The sequence below is a fragment of the Mesoplodon mirus genome (genome assembly GCF_964341445.2).
Source record: "Mesoplodon mirus genome assembly, chromosome: 9".
NCBI lineage: Eukaryota > Metazoa > Chordata > Mammalia > Artiodactyla > Ziphiidae > Mesoplodon > Mesoplodon mirus.
The window spans coordinates 23,555,929-23,581,612 of NC_138985.1; the positions used below are offsets into that span (position 1 = coordinate 23,555,929).

At 38.5% G+C, this 25,684-nt stretch overlaps 2 protein-coding genes across 2 annotated transcripts in view; one reads left to right on the plus strand and one right to left on the minus strand.

Moving 5' to 3' along the window:
- Window positions 1-25,684, minus strand: part of PNPLA8 (patatin like domain 8, phospholipase A2) — a 139,659-nt gene that overhangs the window by 95,359 nt on the left and 18,616 nt on the right. The gene's annotated exons all lie outside the window — the stretch shown is intronic.
- Window positions 1-25,684, plus strand: part of NME8 (NME/NM23 family member 8) — a gene marked incomplete at its 5' end in the record, with an annotated part of 36,871 nt that overhangs the window by 74 nt on the left and 11,113 nt on the right. The window contains 9 exons of the mRNA XM_082633104.1: window positions 38-95; window positions 294-400; window positions 3,201-3,272; window positions 7,032-7,148; window positions 13,938-14,004; window positions 15,048-15,121; window positions 16,590-16,682; window positions 17,752-17,939; window positions 21,678-21,850. Coding sequence (XP_082489230.1) covers window positions 38-95; window positions 294-400; window positions 3,201-3,272; window positions 7,032-7,148; window positions 13,938-14,004; window positions 15,048-15,121; window positions 16,590-16,682; window positions 17,752-17,939; window positions 21,678-21,850 — 949 coding nt within the window. The remainder of the gene's footprint in view (window positions 1-37; window positions 96-293; window positions 401-3,200; window positions 3,273-7,031; window positions 7,149-13,937; window positions 14,005-15,047; window positions 15,122-16,589; window positions 16,683-17,751; window positions 17,940-21,677; window positions 21,851-25,684) is intronic.

Sequence of the window (25,684 nt, forward strand, 5' to 3'; positions counted from 1 at the left end):
CCCTTGAAGACTTTTGACAGCACCTTCCTTTTTGCAGGAGGTCATCAATAATCAAAGCCTGTGGGAGGAGATGTTGCAGAACAAAGGCCTAACAGGTACTGGGGCTCCGCAGGTGTTCGCCATCCGGAGTTGGATCCAGGGCACCTCCAGGCACCCCAACATGGAGCACCACTCCCCACTTCCCAGAATAAAAAGCTGCTCTGTTTTTCTCCTGCCCCTGCCCCAAAGACTGGGATAAGCTGCTACTCTAGACTCTTTGACTCTGTTCTTTCACAAATATTATCGTCTTCTAGTGATCGATGTTTACCAAGCCTGGTGTGGACCTTGCAAAGCAATGCAAACCTTATTCAGAAAATTGAAAAACGAGCTGAACGAAGATGAAATTCTGCATTTTGCTGTAGTAAGGCTTTCATTTCCATTAAACTATTATTTTCTTGTTACTTTATAGTCTCTTTAAGGATTGTCTTAATTCAAACAATCTGTCAACTCTTCAAAATGGACAGTGTTTTGTTAGCAGTTTTACTTTATATTTAATTCTACTGGATCTGAGAACGAATGTAATTTTTACCCCATTCCTATAATACTGAGGTTATTTACCATGGTTGTGAACGTTAGAAAAACATAAAAATGGTTATCTGTCTATTGCCATACTTCTTTTCACTTGACCATATGGTATGTGTTCAGAATAAGGCCTGTAAATGCCTTTTACTGCAAAGCATTGGATAGGACTCTGGTCATTTACCCAGTTAATTGTAAATGGTAGCAATTTTACCCTCCCTTATTTGCCTCCCACATATGACAATGGATTAAAATATTACAGCCAAAAAATAAATAAAATAAAATAAAATAAAATATTACAGCCAAACTCATTAGGGTCTCATTAGAGACGCACTGGGATCTCATTCATTAGACCCCAATGTATCGATTATTCAATTTATCTATGTCAAATTATCAACTGCTTAGAGCTTTGTTGTCTAATATGATAACCACTAGGCATAAATGGCTTTTGAGCACTCGAACTGTGGCTAGTGTAACTGTATTAAATTTATATAAAAAAACAGATACTCCATTCGGTTATTGTAAAACTTTTAAAATTATTTGGGACAACTTGGATATGTGACTCTACCTCTTTGACTGTAAACTTTATGAAATCTAATTTGAGATCAATTATTTATGATTAAAATTTGGCCCACAAATTGAGATGTACTCTAAGTGTAAAATACACACTAGGCTTTGAGGCCTCATATGAAAAAAGAATGTGAAATATCTCATTAATTTTTTACATCGATTACATGTTAAAATGATCATTTGGGGATATATTGGGTTAAGTAAAGTATATTATTAGATTATTTCCACCTGTTTTTCAGTTTTTAAATGTGGCTACTAGAGAATTTAAAAGTATATATGTGACTCACATTCTAGTTCTATTAGACAGAAACATGTCCAGACCAGTTCATTTCGTCTCTATGTCTATACCACTGGGAAGTGCTAGTAAAATCTTTCCAAAATATGCCCTATTCATAATGCAACCATCTGTTGAAATTAACAACAAAAAATTTTGAGCATTCTCTCTGAATGGTTCCTCTTCTGTTTGAGCATATCCAACTGTAGTACATTCACATAGATCGATACTATTTTTCTGCTATGATCAAGCTCATCAACAGTGAAAAAAAATTTAAGTCTCCAAACCTCTGCTGGGCGCAATGGAGGGGCGCCCTCTGCTGGATACTTTTTTTCCTGCAGTTTATCAGGGAAAGGGATCATTTCTGAACTTGTAAACTTAAGTCCAAAATTGAAACCTATGAGGTTCATTACTTATTGAAATCACCCTAAGCTGAATGGTCAGTACCAAATTTTTTCTATTATGTGACCCTTTAAAAAGACTTGAAGACTTGTCCTAACATTGTGCCTATACATATAAAAATTCAGTAAATGTTTTATATTATAGTTTTTAAGGAATATTACCAAATGCTTTAATTGTTAATACTTTATTATAATATAAAAACTGCAATGATGATGGCTAGACTACTTTTAAATGTAATCTTTGGCTACTGTCTTTTAATATTATAGATTAGTTCCTTTCAACAATAGAACCTACTTTTTTAAAAAGAGAGAGAGAAAGAAAAGAAAGAAAGAGAGAAAGAAAAGAGAATGATGTAGAATTCAATATACCAAAAAAAGATTACAACACAGCCCCTCTGGCTGGCTGACACAGGGCTGAGGGACCTTGGCTCGACTCCGCCCTTACCATCCTTGGCCACGGTTGAGGCACCTCTAGAAATCCCAGTTTGAAAACAATCGCCTTAGGGTCCAAAAAACAACTCTTATGTAGAAGACCCTACAACACAACGTAGAACAACTCTTATGTAGAATACCCTACAACACGAGGTATCCTGACCTTGGCCACGGTTGAGGCACCTCTAGAAATCCCAGTTTGAAAACAATCGCCTTAGGGTCCAAAAAACAACTCTTATGTAGAAGACCCTACAACACAACGTATCCAGACAGCTGGCCCAAGGGATGTTATGTTAATATGCAGGAACATACTATTACTTAATATATAGTTGTTGGTAATCAATTTAGGACAACTTGAAATTTGTGAGAAAACTTTAAAATCAAAGACTGAAATCTGACAACCAGTTTATTCAAGAAACATTTAGGAAGCTCCTTTTTATGCATGGCCCTCTGACTGATAGGTGGGGGGTGACCTGCGAGGGTGAGTATAAAACATCATCTCTCTGTGCATGCAGCTCTCCAAACAGCGATGAGCTAGGTCCATATAACGGTAGTACAATATTGAAGGAACTAGAGGTGCCCGGAGAGAAGGGTAGTGAAGCGCTATGTAGAGGGGAGATGATCTGCAGCAGGAGGGTCAAGGCAGAGTTCTTGGAGGACACTCGAGCTGGGCTGGAAAAGGAAGGGCCGGAGCAGGGAACAAGGGGTAAGTGCAGGTGGAGCAACGCAGACCACAGGAGATGAGTTTAGCCGCAGGTTGGGTAAAGATGAACAGTAAGGGTGAAGCCAAATGAGGCAGGGTCTGAACTGCCAGACTGTGTAATCTGATTGTAAAAACAGCTAGAACATACTCAGAAAATGTTGTAGAAAACATAAAAAAAAGCAGCTCTGCATTTTTTGAATACAGTACATCAAATGACTTGAGTGTAGTGTCCTTTATTATTATATGAAATCATCTTTTTCAGGCGGAAGCTGACAGCATTGTGACGTTGCAGCCATTTAGAGATCAATGTGAACCTGTTTTTCTCTTTAGTGTTGTAAGTATATTTATCATCTCAAGTGTATTATCAGATTCCAATTTACAGCTAGAGAGCAAGTAACGTTGTACAGTTATTGGAACTGTTTTCTGATGATAGTAACTGTAGAGTTTTTTTGCCATAAATATGCTTGTCAATTAAAATATTTATAACTTGACCTGTAGGAGCTCATAACGGATTGAGAAGATTAGACTACCACACATTTAGTGGATCAGGGAAAAGAAAAATAAAATGGTATTTACCTTTCCTAGGGAAATATCAGAGACTTGTATGATGAATTATTATTTACAGGAGTGAACAATTGGAAATGTCTTGGGTACCCAGTGGAAGAGAATTGGTTATAAATATTCATGTATACCAATACGAGGAAATATTTGTATGATCACTATCTTGTAATGTATATTGCTTTGATCTCTGTCTTTACAAATGCATAGAAAGAAGGCAGGCAGTGTATTCACCAAAATGTTAATAGTAGTTTTCTACGTATGGGGAAAGGATGTGTAATTTAAATTTTCTTCTTATACTTTTCAATATTTTCCAAATATTCCAAGATAAACACAACTTTAATAATCAGAAAAACCTTATAAGTGCTGTTTTCTAAAAGAAGAATATCTGGGTAAGTGCTAACTTGTGTGATACAGAGCATAGCTGCTACACAGCTAAAGAATTGGGATAGTAAGGAAACACCTCCCAGAGAGGGTTTGGACTGTTCTCTTGCTGTTGAAAAGGCATTTTTTGATATTATAAATAATTATTAAAAAAACACTTCTCAGATATGATTCTTGCTTTTGTTAAACAATAATCTTGGGCTTCCCTGGTGGCGCAGTGGTTGAGAGTCCGCCTGCCGATGCAGGGGACACGGGTTCGCGCCCCAGTCCGGGAAGATCCCACATGCCGTGGAGCGGCTAGGCCCGTGAGCCATGGCCGCTGAGCCTGTGCGTCCGGAGCCTGTGCTCTGCAACGGGAGAGGCCACACAGTGAGAGGCCCATGTACCGCAAAAAGAAAAACAAAAACAATAATCTTACAGCTATTTCTGGGAGGTGAATGACTGGGTTAATTGAATTTAAAAAATTACACTGTAGATCTTGCTGTCACTTGGCTAGGAACTGGCTAGGAAGGATTTGATGATTTACGTGAAGGGTCAGCCAGCTTATTTGGAAGGGGCCAGAGAGTAAGTGTTTCAGCTTTGCAGAAATACTGTCTCTGTATTGGGTCATAGTTCGCTGAGCCCTGGCCTAGATGTCGTTTAGGTAACTGCACGAGGCAGAAATGGGCTCAGCGGGCTAATGGGACAATGAGAAGGCTTTAGTAGCAGCAGCAGTTGGGGGCCTGGGACTGAGGAGGAGAGGCTGGGCAGGTGGCCACCATGTAGCGTCTGCAGCTCTGGGGCAGCCATGACCTGCTGAGCGAGTCAGATCTGAGCAGCAGACCCATGCCCACCCTGAAGACTTTGGCATGTGGCCCCAAATCCTCCTTTCAAACCCATGTGCTACCATCACTCTGGGACTTCAACATCCTGGCCCCTCAATTCTTCACCTCCTAACTGTCAATGAAATTTCCAACGCACCTCCTCCAGTCACGCCTCAGACTTTGTTATCATCCGTTGCTCCACGTTCAATGTTCTAATTTAAGAATCTCCATGGGAAATTTAGTCAATATTTTGTAGTAACTGCAAATGGAAAGTAACCTTGAAACATTGTATAAAAATTAAAAATTTAAAAAAAAAGAATCTCAATCTGTGACCACAAAACCACCTTTGCAGTGGGCAGCATTCTTAGCTGACAGCAAATTCTTTCCAGCGTCTCAGCAGGAAGGGCTTTTTCAATGGATATTAGATAGCTCTTGGAGGTTCCTTTTAGTGGGAAATAGTAAATAGAGTGTCAGGTTTCATTCAAACCTTTCTCAACTGGAGCCTTCTTATTGGCCTTTGAATATGATTAAATCTTTCCAATGAAAAGAAATAATACCTCTTTTTGCTACCATGTCCCTCTCCAGCTACCGTTCACCTCTATGCTTTACCTCACAGCTAAACTGCTCAGAAGAGTTTCTATATTTATTTCCATTCCATTTCTTCTCATCCCATTAATTCTTCAACCCATTCAATCTAACTTCTGATTATTCCACCAAATTGGCTGTTGCTAATGTATCCAGTGACCAGCCTGTTGCTAAATATAATGAATGCTTTTAGGTGCTCATCATTTTGTACCTCTCAAATGTAAGTAAATGTGGTGACCATGCCCTCTTTTTTGGAACATTTTCTTCTTTTGGCTTTTGTGACTTGGTTTTCCTTTTGCTTCCTAGATGCTACTCCCCCTCCCCCTCTCTCCTTTGCATGTTCCCCTTTTTTCATGGAGCCATTACATATCGACTTTATCATGCTATATACTCTCCTTAGAAAACTTCTTCGACACACAGTTTCAATCATCACCTCATATATCAATAACTCAAGTTCATGTCTTCAGCTGAATCCTATACTTTGAGCACCAGACTTGTGTATCCAACTGGGCCCTTGATCTCTCCTCTGGTGTCTCAAGGGCATCTCACAATGAACTGGTCCAACAGCAGACTCCGCCCTCCCCATCCCCATTGGAAACGTTATTTTCTAGAGTTGCCTCATTTGGTGAATGACATCTCAACTTACTCAGTTTCTCAAGTCAGAAACAGAAAAGTCATCGTAGTGACTTCTCCTTACATCACACCCCATGCACACCAGACCCTGGTCCTGTTAACGTCACTACCCAAGTCTTTCTCACACTCGTCTGCTTCTTTCCCTTCCTTCCGTCTCCAACAGCACCGCCGTGGACTGAGCAACCGTCTCTCCCATCTTTACCTCTAGAATAGCTTCCGATTTGTATACAAACAGCTTCTCCTGCTGCACCTCTAACCCTTTCTCCATATGGTAGGTAAGAGGATCTTTACACGGATCTTTAGCAGTTCTAATTGTGGTCCCTGCCTGCGTTTAAACATTCAAAAGGCTGCCCACTGCACTTAGGATCAAGGCAGCATCCTCCCATGACCCAGAAGGCTCTGCACGGTGTGGCTCCCCCTAGCTGTTGGGCTTCATCTCATACCAGGCATCCCCTCACTTTCTCCACTGGCCTTCTTATGTGCCAGCCGTAGGACGCTTGTGGCTCTATTCCTTTTGCCTAGAATGCCCTTTCTTCTCCTTTTTATTTCTTAGCCTATCCTTCACATTTTAAATTCCTGATATTGACAAAGTACCTTTGTTAATGTTCCTGATCAGAACAAATTCTTATAGATGCTCCCAGCTCTTTGTACCTCTCTTGGTGGTACCTGTCATGGTTGTTATCTCAAATGTGTTTGTGGGGTTGTGTTTTTTTTTTTGGTAATTTAATTACATTAGGTACCAGGACTATTATTCCATACCATCATGCCTGATACAATGCTAGTAAACTGGTGTTTAGAAAATATGTGTTGAAAGACAGACAAAGGGAAATAGTATCAAAAATAATTAGGGGGAGTAGTGTTGGGAGGCCTATACAGAACCATTAAAATTTAACGCAGTGATGGCCTGTCTTTGGCTGTAGGAGGACAGATAAATTAGAGGTAGAACTAAAAGAGCTGGATTTACCAAATGGACATACTTTTACATCACTAATACTTATTTTAAAATGATTAATTACAGTAGCTATAAAGGGATTGGTGGGTCAGGGTGGGGTGACTTAGTCCAGTTGAAGTGTTCATTCTTGACCCATCCTGAAAATGAGTTTCCTTCCTGCTTTTGTTTCCCCTTACAGAATGGCAAAATTGTTGCAAAAATCAAGGGTGCAAATGCACCACTTGTGAGTCAAAAAATTATTACCTTGATCAATGAGGAGAGGAAAATTGCAGCAGGTGAAATGGTTCGCCCTCAGGTAATACTTTGGATTCCTGATCATTTTATTTTTAAAAATTAGTTTTTAAAAAAGATGCATTAAGGGCCTCCCTGGTGGCGCAGTGGTTGAGAGTCTGCCTGCCAATGCAGGGGACGCGGGTTCGTGCCCCGGTCTGGGAGGATCCCACGTGCCGCGGAGCGGCTGGACCCGTGAGCCATGGCCGCTGGGCCTGCGCGTCCAGAGCCTGTGCTCTGCAGTGGGAGAGGCCACAACGGTGAGAGGCCCGCATACCGCAAAAAAAAAAAAAAAAAAAAAAAAAAGATGCATTAAGTCTTTTTTTTGTTGTTTTCCTAAAGCATTTTCCCTAGTTTTATAGCTATCTAGGTGCCTAAATGGTGCAACCTTTCTTGGGAAGTATTTTGGCAATATGAATCAAAGGCTTTAAAAAACACATGTATCCTTTGACGGAGCAATTACACTCCAATAATTTTCCTTAAGAAGATAATGAAACAAATATAGAAAATGATGTTTATTTCAGTGTTGTCTATGTTATTAAAAATTTGGAATCAACCTAAATGCCTAGCAACAGCGAATAGATGACATGTCTGTAATTTATGTCATAAATTATACAAATTCATACAGTGGAATATTATTTAGTATCTTCTAGCTCTGTTTATTGATATGGAAAGAGGGCCAAGATAGACTGACAAATGAAAAATAGAGTATTATACTTTAATAGGATGCTTAGAATAAGATCTATGTGTGTGAAATGTATTACCTATGTAATAATAAAATATTTTAAAATTAAGAAATGAACCATAAAGCATGTAGAGATATGAACATAATAGCATAAGAAAGTAAGCCATATAGGAAAGTGATCAGAAATACAGGCAGATAAATAGGAGTGACTGGTGTTATTTAAACACACACACATGCACACAAAACAACAAACAACAAAAACAAGAAACCAAAGAAACAAAAAATAGAGACTAGCTGAGAAATACTGAAAAATAGGAATAATGAGAAGGTATAGGCTCAAGCTTGTATTAAGTATTTACTATAAAAAAGCGTCAGTTTAAATCAGGAAAGGATAAAAAACTCACAAACTTAGTAATATTGGGTTAATTATTTGTATAAGAAATTTGTATTATTTCCTCATATACATAAACAAATTTCAGATGAATTAAAGAGCTGAATATGTTGAAACAAAGCATGAAAGTATTAGAAGAAAATATTGGAAAACATTTATCTTGTCATAGGTTGAGAAAGGCCTCGTAAATATAGTATAAAGCAGAGATATCAAAAAAGAAAAAATTGATAGATTTGATTATTTAAAAGTTTGAATAAAATATAAAAGGAAAGCAGCAAACTTGGAGAAAAGCTTGCACTGTGTATCAACATGATAATATCCATAGTGTGTACAAAGTCCTTTAAAAGCATTAAGAAAAAAAATGAACATTTTGATGGAAAACTGACAAATGACAAATATGGGGAATTTACATTTACAATAGTGATTTTTCTCACCCAAGGGCATTTTTCTTTACATTTTCAGGTTTTCTTGTTTTTCAGGGAACCTTTGTCTTTCCTTTCTCTCCGTCTCCCTTCCTCCCTCCCTCTTTCCACTCCCCCTATTTCTTTTTGAAAATTACAGTAACTAGGAATTATTGTGGACTTACTGTTTGCTAAGATTTTCAGAAAGATATCCTCATTTCATCTTTTACATCCCCCTTTTATTGATATCATTGACAACTAACATTTTATTAGTTTAAGGTATACAACATAATGATTTGATATATGTGTACACTGGGAAATGATTACTACACTTAGTTAACATTTCATGTCACATAGTTAATTTTTTTCTGAAAAATTTTTTCATGATAAATTTTAAGATCTACTCTTTTAGCAACTTCCAAAATATACATGTTATTACCTATAGTCACCATGCTGTATATTACACCCCCAGAACTTACTTATCTTATGACTGGAAGTTGTACCTTTTGACCTCCTTCACCCAATTCCCCTACTCATCACCCTCCATCTGGGGCAGCTACCATTCTGCTCTCTGTGCCTATGAGTTCATTTTTTCCAGATTCCACATATAAGAGAGATTATACAGTATTTATCTTTCTCTGACTTATTTCACGTAACATTAATGCCCTCAAGCTCCATCCATGTTGTCACAAATGGCAAGATTTCCTCCTTTTTTATGGATGAATAGTATTTCATCATGTATATATATATCATATATTTATCCATTCATCCATGAATGGACACTTAGATTGTTTCCATATCTTGGCTACTGTAAATAATGGTGCAATGAACATGGGAGGGCAGATAACTTTGAGAGAGTGATTTCATAGTTGGTCATAATAGTCTCAAGATCCTTTGTGTTTCTGTGGTATCAGTTATAATGTCTCCTCTTTCATTTCCAGTTTTATTTATTTGAGTCTTCTCTCTCTCTTTTTTTCCCTCACAGTCTAGCTAAAGGTCTGTTTTGTTTATTTTTTCAAAAACCAGCTCTTAGTTTCACTGATTTTTTTCTACTGTCTTTTTAGTCTCTATTTTATTTATTTCTGCTCTGATCTTTATTTCCTTCATCTGCTGACTTTGGCTTCATTTTTTTTGTTGTTTTTTCTAGTGTCTTAAAGTGTAAAGTTAGGTTGTTTATTTGAGATCCTTCTCTTTTCTTAATATAGGCTGTGAACTTCACTCTTAGAGCACTTTTGTTACATCCCATAAGTTTAGGTATGCTGTAATTCCATTTTCATTCAGCTCTAGATTTTTTTTTAATGTCTCTTTTGATTTCTAATTTGACCCACTGGTTGCTCAGTAGCATGTTATTTAATCTCCACATATTTGTGAATTTTCCAGTTGTTTTCTTCTAACTGATTTCTAGTTTCAGACCATTGTGGTTAGAAAAGATGCTTGATATGATTTCAATCTAATTAAATGTTTTGTGGCCTAACATATGATCTGTCCTGGAGAACGTTCCATGTGTGCTTGAGAAGAATGTGTATTCTGCTGCTTTTGGATAGAATGTTCGGGACATATCTGTTTAATCCATCTAGTCTAACATGTCCATTGCTTCCTTACTGATTTTCTGTCTGGATGGTTTATTCATTGCTGGTTCTACTGAACCCAGGGACACCAGCCCTGCTGGCTGCCAGAGCCAGGCTATCAAGTGCTGTGTCCTTGGAGTAACAGCCACAAAAGCCAGGGTACCAGATGTGCACACAGGCTATCTTCACAAAGACACTAGTGACCTGGAGCGGGGCAGAGGGAGAGCATGAAGATGGCCCCTGCTGGCTTCCCTGGTCTCTGGAAGGGATTGCTGTCAGCCCCTAGACCTGTGTTAAATTAGAAGCCTGACCCTCAGGCTATAGCTTATCAGATTTCCAAATAGGCTCCTGCATTGAGCCCTGGGGGGAGAGCCACAGGGAGTCCAGCACAAGCCAAGCCTGTTAAGAGCTCAGTTTACTAGAGTCTGGATGCAAGCCCCAGGGCTTTTACAGCCAGGCATTTGGGGGCCCCATCTCTCAGTCGGAAGTCTTAAAACTGGGGTCACTAGATGTTGGGTTCAAGCCCTTCAGTCCTCAGGGAGATGCTGGGAGTTGTGAGTTCCCTCTCAATTGTATGTTGCTGGGCCGGGGATGGAGTTTATGGCGAGACTGTGACTCAGCCTCTCCTACCCGATTCGGTATGTGTTCTTTTTTCATTTGTCTGATATGTAGGAGTCACTCAGTTATTTTCTGGATTTCGTTCAGAGGGAACTGTTCTACAAGTAGCTGTAGGTTTGGTATGTCTGAGGGAGGAAGTGAGTTCAGGAGCTTCCTATGTTGTCATCTCGAATATGAACCTGGAGAAACCTTATGAACTCTTTATGAACGATAAGATGGGCTTAAAAACATTATGTCCTTTCCTTAGAAACAGGCAACTAGTAGGAGGTAAAAGCAGAATTTGAAGTCAGGGAGAACGACTTTTAAACACATTCTTCTAATTGCTATACTGTACCCAGCTTTCTCTATGTGTGCTCTGTACTGTGGCTTTACTGTTGTTATTCTCATTGTTCTTGCAGAATGACATCCTGTGTTAATGAATAATAGTGGGTGTGTAAGAAATTTATTAATATCTTATGTTTATTTTATATTACTCCTTTTTTTTTTTTGTGGTACGCGGGCCTCTCACTGTTGTGGCCTCTCCCGTTGTGGAGCACAGGCTTCGGACGCACAGGCTCAGCGGCCATGGCTCACGGGTCCAGCCACTCCACAGCATGTGGGACCTTCCCGGACCGGGGCACGAACCCGTGTCCCCTGCATCGGCAGGCAGACTCTCAACCACTGCGCCACGAGGGAAGCCCTATATTACTCCATTTTGCTGGACACTTCTATTATTTAGTTTTCTTATCAATTGCCTTGTCTAGCGCAGTAATAGTAATAAAATACAAGCCACGATGTGAGCCACATACGTAATTTATAATATTCTACTAGTCAATTGAAAAACGATAAAAAAGAAACAGGTGAAATTAATTTTTAAAACATCTTTTCTTACGTCCAGTATATTAAAAAGATTGCCATTTAAAGATGTACTCAATATAACTTATAAGCTTTTGCACAGCAAAGGAAACCATAAACAAAACAAAAAGGCAACCTATGGACTGGGAGAAAATATTTGCAAATGATGTGACCAGAAAGGGCTTAATTTCCAAATATACAAACAGCTCCTACAGTTTAATAACAAAAAACAAACAACCCAGTCAAAAAATGGGCAGAAGACCTAAATAGACATTTCTCCAAATAAGACATATAGAGGGCTAACAGGCACATGAAAAGATGCTCATCTTTTAGATTACTAGAGAAATGCAAATCAAAACTACAATAAGATACCACCTCACACTGGACAGAATGGTGATCATTAAAAAAATCTACAGGGCTTCCCTGGTGGCGCAGTGGTTGAGAGTCCGCCTGCCGATGCAGGGGACACGGGTTCGTGCCCCGGTCTGGGAAGATCCCACATGCTGCGGAGCGGCTGGGCCCGTGAGCCATGGCTGCTGAGCCTGCGCGTCCGGAGGCTGTGCTTCGCAATGGGAGAGGCCACAACAATGAGAGGCCCACATACCGCAAAAAAAAAAAAAAAAAAACCAATCTACAAATAATCAATGCTGTTGAGGGTGTGGAGAAAAGGGAACCCTCCTACACTGTTGGAACCCTCCTAAATTGGTGCAGCCACTGGGAAAAACAGTATGGAGGTTCCTTAAAAAGAGCTACCATATGAACCAGCACTCCCACTCCTGGGCATATACCCAGACACAACTATAATTCAAAAAGATACATACACCCCTATGTTCACTGCAGCACTATTTACAATAGCCAAGACATGGAAACAACCTAAACGTCCAATGACAGATGAATGAATAAAGAAGATGTGGTACATATATACAATGGAATACTACTCAGCCATTAAAAAGAATGAATTAATGCCATTTGCAGCAACATGGATGCAACTAGAGATTTTCACACTAAGTGAAGTAAGTCAGAAAGAGAAAGACAAATAGCATGTGCTATCACTTACATGTATAACCTAAAATATGACACAAATGAACATATCTACGAAACAAAAACACTCATAGACACAGAGAACAGACTTGTGGTTGCCAAGGGGTTGGGGGGAGGGATGGATTGGGAGCTTGGGATTAGCAGATACAAACTAATATACATAGAATGGATACACAACAAGGTCCCACTGAATAGCACAGAGATCTATACTCAATATCCTATGATAAACCATAATGGAAAAGAATATGAAAAAATGTTATATATATATATATGTATAACTGAGTCACTTTGATGTACAGCAGAAATTAAACACAACATTGTATATCAACTATACATCAATAAAATGTTTAAAAAATATGTATTCAATGTAAAAAATAAGGTATTCCAGATTAATTTTTTCAAACTAAATCTTTGGAATGTGCTGTGTATTTTTCATTTATAGTGCATCTTAATTTGGACTAACCTCATTTCAGGTGCTCAAAAAAAAGCATTATGTGGTTAGTGGCTGCCCTGTTTGTCAGGGCAGGTCCAACAAATACAAGGCAGGTCACTTTGAAGTTATAGCTGGCATAATTATCTTATTCCTGACTATAATAGGAGTGAATGCTTTCAGTGTAGTTATTTCCAAACATTTTTGGGTCTATATTCCATTGAGAATCTGAAATTCTGCAAATCTCTTGCCCCTGAAATGTATATATGTAAATATATAAATGTTTCAGGTTGTTTACAGAATCACAGAAGCACTTTCAGGACTTCTCCAGAAATTAAGAATCTCCCATCCTTCCTAGTGTTTTACTCTATAGTAAGAAACTGGCTACTGTTTTGAGAAAGGTGCTTTTTTTTTCATAAGTTAAGGAAGTATCTTTCTGTTCCTAATTTACTAAGAGCCATGGTCAGGAATGGATCTTGAAGCTTACAAATGCCCTTTCAATCTTTAACATAATAATTATATGTTTATTGCTTTCTTACTTGTTAATCTCTGCTTCTTTCTTATTTTATTCCTTGTGCTCTTCTGAAGTTTTAAACATTTTGTTTTTAAGCATTTTCCATATAGCATATATGTGTTATTTCTCATTGTCTCCCCACCCTAACTCTTTATTCCTAATTTTATTTTAGTGGGAAGGTTGGGGAAAAGTAGTGTTAGATAAATGCAGGCACATTTCCACTTTACTTTCTATCCCTTGGATTATAAATATTGATTAAAAATAAAATTTCTAAAAACTCTTTCACTACTGTATTAAAATATAACTGTTTTATTTGCATTCCTTTTCCATAGTATAATGAAATTGTGTTTGTAGACTCAGATTCAGAAGACGCTGGGGAAGCAAGCTATGAAAGTGTTGGTAAGTAAATTTACTTTAAAGTAATAGTGAGGGGAATTGTGCACATGGACGCTCATTACAGCAGCACGTGCAGCAAAAAGCTGGTAGTGACACCAGTGTTAATTGATAAGGGACTGGTAGGGTTAATGATGATTTGTGCAATACTGGATTCAGCTTAAAAAGCAATCTCTTTTGCTCCCCTTGCCTTACCTTTGGTCTCTGTGCCTGGGGCCTTTCAGAGGTTACCCTCGATCAGGGGCTCCTGTGCCCTGTGAGTAATCTGGACATCAGTTTCCTCTTATTTCATCCTTCATCATCTTCCAAAAACTTGTAAAAGTAATTTCTTCCTTGATGACCCACACTCCTGGTTTACTTTAAGATGAACAATTTCCTGCCTTCATTGGATTGTGTTAGTGTGTGTTCACACCCTGGAGGGAACAGAGGCAAACAGCTTGCTCAGTGAGCTATTCTGCACTCAAAGCTCATCATCAGAATGTGTAGATAAATGTGGACAAATTCATAGATGGTAAAGCCACCGGTTTGTAATGTTTGCTTGCACTGAAACTGTAGTCACTAGTGATACTGAGCTGGATGGATCACGGGTGCGATTCTAATGCACGTGAATTGTATTAAAATAACTAGTGCCGGGAATTCCCTGGCGGTCCAGTGGTTAGTAGGACTCTGTGCTCTCACTGCTGAGGGCCCGGGTTCAATCCCTGGTTGGGGAACTAAGATCCCACAAGCTGTATGATGCGGCAATAGAATAGAAAAAGTAGAATAGAATAGAATAGAATAAAATAAAATAAAATAAACTAGTGCCCACCTACTCTTTCTTTTTCGGTCTACTGACTACAAACTCTTGTGAATGTTTCTCCTGCATGCAAATATAGGAACCGTACTTTGATTCTAAGTAGAAACTCTTTGGTAGTTGCAATGCCATAATAACAAAGCTGCTGAGGGATAAAAATTCACTGGACATTAGTAGTTTACATTTCTAATTGCCAAATCCTTCACTCTCTAGAGTTTGTGCCAAGAAAATGAAATTCTTCTATTTTTTTCCCTAGACCAACTATACAGCATTGCCATTATCAAACCCAATGCTGTGATTGCTAGAAAAGTTCAAGAAATTAAAGAAAAAGTAAGTGATATTTCCCAACAATAGTTTAAATGAATTGTAAAATTAATTTTTAAATTAACTGCAAAAAAACAATCCCTTAATTTTCAATTTGGAGACAAGCTTATCATTTAGAGTAAAACAGAATATAATGAACTTCTGGTTCATTTGAATGAATGTTTTGTCTTCTTTGAATATTTTGTCTTACAAAGGCTAGACCTATTCAACATCCTTATTTAAATAACTCTGCTCTACCAGCATCCAATATAAATGATAAAAATTACAGTTCCTGCATTGGATTGTAACAGATTTCTTTGTGTTTAGTTGTTAGCAGTGCAGACGTGTTTAAGCTCAGCTCACATCAGCTTGCTTTATTCCCTGTGAGCTGTCGCAAACGTATGGTCCTTTTTAGATACATGATAACATAAGGAAGCATTTAAGGTTTTGCTTTTAGAGCCCAGATAAAAAATTTCTAGAGCAAAATTGCATTCTAATCCAAAGGTCAGCAGACTTTTCCTATAAAGAGCCAGACAGTAACTATTTTCAGGTTTGCGGGGCATGTGATCTCTGTCACAGCAGTTTAACTCTGCCATCATATCAAGAGAGCAGTATTAGACAGTAGATAAACAAATGGGCATGGCTGTGTTCCAGTAAACTTTGTTTCTAAAAACCGGTGGCAGGCCAGGTTTTGACTGTGGGCTGTGGTTTGCTGACCCCTGAACAAAGACGTTGTGTTGAAACAACAAAATTGTATTGAAATTTGTAAGAATGTTGCATGTGCTACAGAGGAGGTCACATGGGGAACCATGTCAGGATGGGCTGGGTATCTCTTGGTGAGCTTCCCATCATGCATTCTTTCTTCAGCCAAAGCAGCAACAATTAAACTACTATAAAGCAGACGGTCCATTTTATACATTGTTATACTTGAGTGACATGCACACTGAATTTGTCATTAAATTAAAAAATTTTAAGACAAAGCATGGCTGCATCTTAAATTCTATCCTTCCCTATAATTTGGATATTTTTGTTGCCATCAGAATAAGATATACTAGATGACGAGTTACAGACTTAACAAAGGAAAGCCTTAAAAGAAGAAACTGAAAACAATTTTGAAAATAGATGGTTAAGAAGTGCCTGTAAATGTATGTCTTTTTGAATGATTCAGAAAACTATGATATCTTTCTTGGAATTCAGTTAGATTTTTTTTTTCTTTTTTCATCTTGAGACAATTCACTTAAATAATAGAAATATTGTGGAGCCTCTGGTTCAAGCCGTGAAAACTTAAATACTAGGGGGCATGAAAAGGACCTTCTTTGTTTACATATTTTGGGGCCTCTTTCAACCTCGCGTCCGATGGATTGTGCTGAGGCACAACCATGAAATGCATTCAAATCTGGGGGGTTTATTAAGCCTAGGAAACAAATGTCCTTGACTTGTTTTACCTGTGTGGTTCCACGACACATGTGGACCTGACCAAGCTCTCTAATTGAAGATTATCGATGCAGAATTTGTCATAGAAGCAGAGGATAAGAAACTGCTCACTGAAGAACAAGTTAGGTACTTCTACAGCCGAATAGCAGACCAGGTAAGAAAGTTTAAAAAGCCATTGTGTTGTCAAATACAGTGGATTCCTGTAAGTTTAAGATCCTCATTCTAGAAAACCGAATGAGTCTGACCAACCAAGTAAGCTCTAGGTGTCCCTGTTGGTGTCCATATCCTGGTTAATCCAAAGATGGGGACTATGGAGAAATCTCCAGTAGAAATAGAGGCAGCCAGGCAAAAGTGGATGCTCTTTATGGTATGTCCTCTAAGACTCCCCGCATCAGCCCTCAGGAAGTGAATATCCAGGCCTTTCCTGTAGATTCTTATCCCAGGTTGAAGGCTGCCTGTGGTAAACTTCAAAGGAAAAAGCTTTAATCCTTTCTTTACCTAAAGGTAAATCCTTCCTGCTATTTTTTAGATTCTCTTTTGCCTGGGGGCAGTGCTTTGTGTTAGAAAGTGCAATGGCTTGGGGGCGTCAGGAGACAGTAGCTTCTAGAAATGCACTGTTCAACATGGCAGCCATTAGATACATGTGGCCATTTGAACTTAAATTCATTAAAATTAAATAAAGTTAAAAATTCGGAGTCTCAGTGGCAGTAGCCACATTTCAGTGCTCAGCAGCTGCCTGTGGTTACATATGCTGGAGAGCACGGAACATGTTGGTCGTCACAGAAAGTTCTACTAAACAGCACTTTATAAACTAGCCGCACCACTCAGACAATCTCTCTTGGCCCCGGGAAAGGGTTGGACCAGCTACATGAGCATCACCTGGGAACTTCTGAGAAAATCCAATTCCTGGGCACCCTAAACCTACTGAATCATAGAGTCTGGGACTGGACACCAGAAATCTGTGTTTTAGCAAGGCCTCCAGATGATTTGGAAGCATCCTGCAGTTTGAGAGTAGTTATTAGACTATCTTTAAGATCAGTCCCTGCCAGCTGTGAACTTCTGTGCTTCACAGATGTGTTTGTTAACAGGAGGATTGTGTGTAACTTTCTCTTGCCCAGTGATCATGAAGGGAAAGATGTCCTTGACTTGGGTAGGGGCTATCATTGAACTCTATCCATTTGGGGAGCCTAATAATATGATTTTTATTTTATTTTATTTTGTAGCCTGACTTTGAAGATTTTGTTTCTTTTATGACAAGTGGCCTAAGCTATATTCTAGTTTTATCTCAAGGAAAGGAAAAACAGCCTTCCTGGGATGAAAGTGAATCTAATTCTGAGACGGAATCTAAAGAACCATGGGATGACCACCAGAAGACGGCCAAGTCCTCGGGGATGAAGCAGAAGAAAGAAAGGTAGCTCTAGACCAGGAAACAAATTGTTTACAATGTGTTAGTAGGTAATGGAGTGTAATGTCCAAATATCGCAAATCTAAAGACAAACATCTTTAGGGACTTCCCTGGTGGTCCATCTGGTTAAGACTCCGTGCTTCCACTGCAGGGGTCACAGGTTTGATCCCTGGTCAGGGAACTAGGATCCCTGCATGCTATACCGCATGGTCAAAAAGAAAGAAAAAAAAAAGGACAAACATCTTTATGTCGAAGCTACAACTATTCCTTCCAGTCTAAAAGTTCATATATTCAACAAAGCTGCAGTTGCCCTCAAAGTTTACATCAAGAAGATTAGAAAGGGAAGAATTTCCCATTTGTCTCTCTAATGCTGGGCGCACCAGTCTGGCCTCCTGGGGTAGAACGGGACCAGGCCTAGTCCCTCCCAGGCCAGCCCCCTCTCCCATCTCTCCACACGCCAGTTCTGCCTCTCCACGTCCTACAGAGACACCAAAGTACTCTGCACTTTTACTCAAGGCAGTGAGTGAGTGGTGAGAAACTGCTAACAACTGAACAGTTGTATATTTTTGTTAACGGTTTGTAAACATACAAAAGTGAACATAAGTCATTTACAGACTGTTGGTTTTACGCACTTGCCATTTGTGCCTTTTATTCCTCTGAAGATGCAGAAACTCCAGTGCTCACCCCATGAATTAACAGAGCCGTGTCTGAAAGAAAGGGAGGTGAGCAGGACCAGGTTCAGAGTAGCTGAGTCCCGAGGCTTCGTGATGTGTGTCTCCCCCTTCTGGGTAGCCCACCTCCATTGCATGTTTAGGCTGAGCATCTCTGGAACTTTCCTTGCTGTCTTATTAATAAGTTATAGTGGCTTTTCTTGAGTAGGTCCATCTGCTGGTCCCTAGTGATGTCATAACTTTTAGGTAGCAGGGAGACCCTAATATCATTAATTCCCAGTTTGAAGTGGGATAGAACAACTCATAGGGTAAATCAACTGCTGACAAAGGGCTTTGTAAACAGTAGTAGTTACTCTGTGAGTTTTAAGGGAAAATGATACTTAGTGGTTAGAGAGCAGGTTTGGGTGGGAAGTGTTGGGCTCAAAAAGATACCAGATTTCACACCAGAATTTTTGAGCCATTTTTTTAAAAAAGTGTTCTGTGAAACACTATTAACACAGCTGGCGTAAGAGAAGTCAGTGTTCCACTGGTACTGTTATTCAGGTAGGTGTCTACTGCATCCAACTTTTAGAAGCAGTTGTCTCCAGTTGTTCAATATGCACATAATAAGATGAACAATTTAAGCACTTGGCGGGATTGGGGTGGAATGAGATGTGCTGATGTTATTTTGCAAAGTCTGCAGTATTTTCCTTTTAATGGACATCCTCTTTTCCTTTGGCCTGTGTTTACCCCGAGCATCGGCCCAAGCAGGCAGCACGAAGTGGTGGGGAGCATGTTTTTCTGGGAATCAGTTTTCACAGCTCTTTTTCTGCAGACATGGCCTAACAGGTGCTGTAAACTTCCACCTGCCATTTTTTTTTTTTTTTTTTTTGCGGTACGCGGTCCTCTCACTGCTGTGGCCTCTCCCGTTGCGGAGCACAGGCTCCGGACGCGCAGGCTCAGCGGCCATGGCTCACGGGCCCAGCCGCTCCACGGCATGTGGGATCCTCCCGGACAAGGGCACGAACCTGTGTCCCCTGCATCGGCAGGCGGACTCTCAACCACTGCGCCACCAGGGAAGCCCCCCACCTGCCATTTTTTAAAGTAGATCCAGAACCTAAAGGATCAAGGACATAAACTCTCATGTAGAATAAAGAGTAGATATAAAGTAAGATGGAAGGAATATAGTCAGGTATATGGCTGTTATACTAAATACGAGAAGGTTAACTATCCTGTCAAATATAGAGATTACCAGATTAAGGTCAAAAACAAACTAAATTAAAAACCATATAATAATAATTGATGCAGACAAAAATCATCAGTGGGTGCTAAATCCATTGTATGAATAATATATGCATTTTCAAATAGTGTCCTTTCAGATTTCTTATTATTTACAAAGTGGAAATTGTAGCTTTTCAATGGAGAAAACTGGGGGATACCACTCTGACCATGTTAATATCACCAATAATGGGAAAAACTGACATTGTGTACCTCCTATTGTGATGTATACTGGTGTGGTATTCCCAAAGTATCATACCCAGAATGTAATAGGAAACTATCGGGCCATTCCATAGTTTGAAACCATCCAAAATGAGGAGTCTATTGTACAAAGCAACTGGCCTGGAGTCTTCAAAATATCAGTATCATAAAAGACAAGACGCAAGAGGGAAGAGATAATGGGAACATATGTATATGTATAGCTGATTCACTTTGTTATGAAGCAGAAACTAACACACCACTGTAAAGCAATTATACTCCAATAAAGATGTTAAAAAAAAAGAAATTAAAAAGAAAAGACAAGAAAGACTGAGCCATTGTTAGAGGTTGAAGAAGACTAGGCACTTCAGGCAACTGCATGCAATGTATGATCCAGGATTAGGAAAAATTACTATCGATAGGAGAGTATTATAAAATTGCTGAAATTTGAATATGGACTGTTCATGAGATAATAGTCTTATGTCAGTGTAAACTTTCCTGAGGTATTTAGGAGGGTGAATGGTGAAAATATCTGCAGTCTATTCTTAAATGGTTAAGCCAAAACACACACACAGACACACACACTCTCATTGGGGGATGAGAGAGAAAGAGAAAGAACAAATGTGACAAAATGCTGACAGTTGTTGAATCTAAAGTTCATTATCCTGATCTTGCAATTTTTCTGCCAATTTATATTTTTTCAAAATAAAAAGTTTTAAAAACTGTACTCATCTATATTCTACTTAGAAGACACAAAGAAAAATAAAAAAATAAAGGAATGGTAAAAAAAATTAGTCAGGAAAAATAAAGTATTAGAATTGAACATTAAAAGTGTTAAACTTGATAAAGAAGGACACGATGTATAAGAAAACATTTATGAAGAAGACAGAGTAGTCAAAAAATGTATGCCCCAAACAACATAGATAACATACATAAAGATACAAGTACCAGAAAAACAAGAACTGGATAAAAATAACTTTATGGTCAGAGATCTCAATACACAGCAGACAAAAAAGCAAGGATATATAGGGATGGCAAATACATATTCCATAATTGTGTATAATAAATGAGCTATAATTTATGAAATATGAATATATAACTTCAAATCCCACAAATAAATTTGCTTTGTTTACAAAGAAAACTTAACAAATTTTTAAAAATTAAGATCTCACCACATGCATTTGCTGATTATAATCCAATAAAGTTGGAAATAAATAATAAAATGATCCAAATGTCTTATGTATTTGAAAACATGAAATGTATTCCTAAATAAGCCTTGATTCAGACAAAATTAAAAGGAAAAATAGAAACTATCTGGAAAGCTTTACATAGAGGAAAGAAAAAAATTTTTAAACATATTTTAATTTGGTCTCCTTAAAATCCTCTCATGAAATCAAACATACATGATTTCATGTAACTGATTTTTGGATTGGTTCAATAAAGGTGGAACTAAATACATATTCTTTGATGTGATAGAGAGATATAACTTACCTTTGTGTGAAATTCAATTTCTGTTTGTTTTACTAAACTCTAATTTATTTGTGAACATATTATCAATTTTAATTTTCTGGCATGATTATTAAACTTCAGTTTATAATTATATTTTGGATTTCAACAGTTTCCAAGAATACCTGGAAAGACAACAAATATCTCAGTTTTGTGATGTTGAAGAGAATATAAGTAATACTAAGTTTATTGACGTCTTCATCCCTGATTTTAAAAAAATTAAAGGCATAAAATTAGAAAAGATACTGGCATTACTTCGACCAGCCCTCTTTAATGAAAGGAAAGGTAAGGAATAAAGTATAAATTGTTTAACTACTTTGTACATGGGATTTGAATAAGCTCTAGTATAATTATATTAAAAGATACTAGTTTGAAATTTAACATTTAAGAAAAAGCACTTGAAGTAATATATTTAGTTAACACTAATTTACTAATTTCTCAATAAAAAGAATAAAACATTTTTGTAATTAAAATATTCAGAGAGTGTTTTCTAACCTAGGAATTTGTCAGGGTAGATTTTAACAGGGCAAGAATTATTACATAATATAGATTAGAAGCATTCATGTCTGAAATGCCTTAGTTCAAAGCTTGGGTGAAACCCTCATTAAGAGTGTGATTTGAAAAAGGATACTTTACCAGGTCTATTTCTTCATGCTTAAATTCAGAAGACTAAAGTGAGAAAACATAAATAAAGTGACTGGCCCTTAAAAAGTGCTAGTTATTTTTAACTTCATCCCATATTTACAGAGTAGAGTGAATATTGGCAGAGCAAGAACACAAACCATAAATTCACACTATTAATTCTTTTTTATATCTAGTGTACGGAAATACAATGGCTATTTGTATGTTGACCTTGTATTCTCTGACTCGCTAAACTACTTAGTTCTAGGACCTTGGACGTAGCTTCCTTGGGAATTTCTATGTAGACCACGGTTTCTGAACCTCAGACCTACTTACACTTTGGGCTAGGTTATGCTTTGTTGAGGGGCTGTGTCATGGGCACTGGAAGATGTTCAGCAACATCCTTGGCCTCTACTCACTACATGTCAGTAGCATCTCCTCACCTCCTAGTTGTGAAAACCAAAAAATATCTCCAGACATTGTTAAATGCACCCTTGAAGGATTGGGAACCATCGATGTAGACAATAATATCATCTACAAATTGAGACAGTTTTACCTCTTCCTTTCCAATATGGACACCTTTTATTTCTTTTGTTTGCCTCATTGGACTGGCTGGAACTTCCTGTATGATGCTGAATAAGAGAGATGAGAGTATACAAGTTACCTTGCTCCTGATCTTACAGTAAAAGCGTTCAGTCTTTTACCGTTAAGTACAATGTTAGCTGTATATGCCCTTTATTAAATTAAGAAAATTCCCACCTATTCCTAGTTTTGGGAGAGTGTTGGTTTTTATTTTTTTAATATCATGAATGGATGTTGTATTTTCTCAAAATTTTTTCTTGAGTTTAATAATAAGGCAATTACTTTGATTTTGGAATATTGAACCAGCCTTGCATTCTCCAGATAAATCACACTTGGTGGTTGTATATTGTCCTTTTTTACATACTGCTGGATTTGAATTTTCAATATTTTGTTGAGGACTTTTCTTGTAATGTCTTTATCTGGTTTTGGTGTTAGGGTAATGGGTAATGCAGGCCTCCCTCATCAAATGAGATGAAAAGCAGTCACTCCTGTTTTCTAGAAGAGATGGTGTAGAACTGATATTACATCTTTCTTAAATATTTACTGGAATTTACCAGTGAAGCTATCTGGGCCTAGAGTTCTCTTCTTTGGATATTTCTGTTTGCCTTTTAAACCCTGAACAATATATACATAATTTTTTGAATGAATAGAATTTATATTTTAGAATAGCTGTTGATTTACAGAAAAATTAAGAAAGATAGTACAGTGTTCCCATATGCCTGCCCCTGCAACAGCTTCTTCTATTAGCATCTTATATTATTATGATACATTTTTATAACTAATGAACCAATAACAATACATTGTTATTGACTAAAGTTCATAGTTGACATTAAGGTTTGCTCTTTGTTTTGTACATTCTATGGGTTTTGACAAAATCATAATGTCATGTATCCCTTTTACAGTATCATACATGGTGGAATCACTGCCTAAAAGTCCCTCGTGCTTCTCCTATTCATCCTTCCATTCCTCCCTCCCAACCCCCGGCACTCTCTGATCTTTCTTCTGTCTCTATGATTTTGCATGTTCCAGAATGTCACACACTTGGAATCATACAGTGATGAATTTCTTTCACTTAACAATATAGACTTAAGGTTCCTTTGTGTCTTTTTTGTGGCTCATTTCTTTTTATAGCTGAATAACATTACATTGTATGAATATACCAAAGTTTGTCTAGTTACCTATTAGAGGACACCTTAGTTGCTTCCAGTTGTTTTTGGCTATTATAAAAAAGCTGCTATAGGCAGCTTTATTATGAACATGTAACATTGGTGATATCTCTGATGTATTGAGCCACTAGGGTTTTAGGTTTAATTTTCTACACAGCATAATCTTTATCCCAACCAGTAAAATGATCTGCTGAAAAATACATCTAAGTAATTGGTAATAACAGCTGAGTGTGGAAAGTGCTATGATAAGAGATGCCTCACTGGGTATCAAATAGGTGGGACACACAGCCCGTATTTGAGTGGGAGGATAAGTATGGCTTAGCCAAGCAGGGACGGTTACATGAAACTTCTTGGAGGAAGCATTGTTTACGCAGAGACTAAAGAAGTCAAGTTTGAATTAGCCAGGAAAAGGGGAAACTTGAGTAGTTTCAGTGAAGTGCTTGCAGCAAAAGTCAGTCTCAAAATTGGGGTGGGAGATTATACACAATGAAACCAGAACAAGCCAGAATTAAAGAAGTAATATTTGGGGCTTCCCTGGTGGCACAGTGGTTGAGAGTCTGCCTCCCAATGCAGGGGACACAGTTTCGAGCCCTGGTCTGGGAAGATCCCACATGCCACGGAGCAACAAAGCCCATGAGCCACAACTACTGAGCCTGCGTGTCTGGAGCCCGTGAGCCACAACTACTGAGCCCACGTGCCACAACTACTAAAGCCCGCACGCCTAGAGCCCATGCTCTGCAACGAGAGGTCGCGACAGTGAGAGGCCCGCGCACCGCAATGAAGAGTGGCCCCCACTCGCTGCAACTAGAGAAAGCCCGCGCACAGAAACGAAGACCCAACACAGCCAAAAATAAATAAATAAATAAATAAATTAAAAAAAAAAGAATCAGATTTATATTTTTAAAAAAAGAAGTAATATTTGACAGATTTTTAACTGTTATTTTATTTTGAGGTTGGAAAACTCTGATCGTAGATAAAGGCTCACGGGAAGGAACCAACCAGCAGAGAAGGAACAGCTGAAGATACAAGAAAAAGAGAGAAGATTAGGACAGGCTAAGGTCACTGAGAGTTGGGAGGAAATAATTTCTGTAGAAGATGCATAGGACTGGGCTTAGAAGAGATTTCTCTTCTATATAGCAAGAGGGAAAGAGGGCTGGATACACACAGATCCAGTTGATGTGCTGGTGGCAGGAAGTTGAGGGGTGTGTCTTCTGCTACCTGGTTCCTCTGTAAATAAGAAGCAGTGACCAGGGGAGGAAACCCTGTTGTGTGCATGATCCATCAAAGGCCAGCCCTTGGGACTTCCCTGGCGGTCCAGTGGTTAGGACTCTGCGCTTCCACTGCAGGGGGATGGGGTTTGATCCCTGGTCAGGGAACTAAGATCCCGCGAGCCGTGCAGCGTGGCCAAAAAAAAAAAAAAAAAAAAAAAAACACCAGCCCTTTTCTTGGTCCAGGTATGCCATTTCTACCCATTTTCCCAAGGACTTCACATCTGCAAATGCCCCTTCCTTTCTTGCAACATCAGTTCCTCCCTTGCTACTGAGCTTTCCCTATTAGCACAGAAACATGCTCCAACATAATAATAAACATAATAGTGAAATAAAAACAAAACCAGAAAAACTTCATTGGATCCCACACCCCGTCAGCTGATACCCCGTCTCTCTGTTCCTCGGCAATGGGCAACTTCTCAGGGAGCTGTCTGGCTCAGCAAATCGTCTTCTTGACCCTCACCCACTCCTGACCCCCCTCC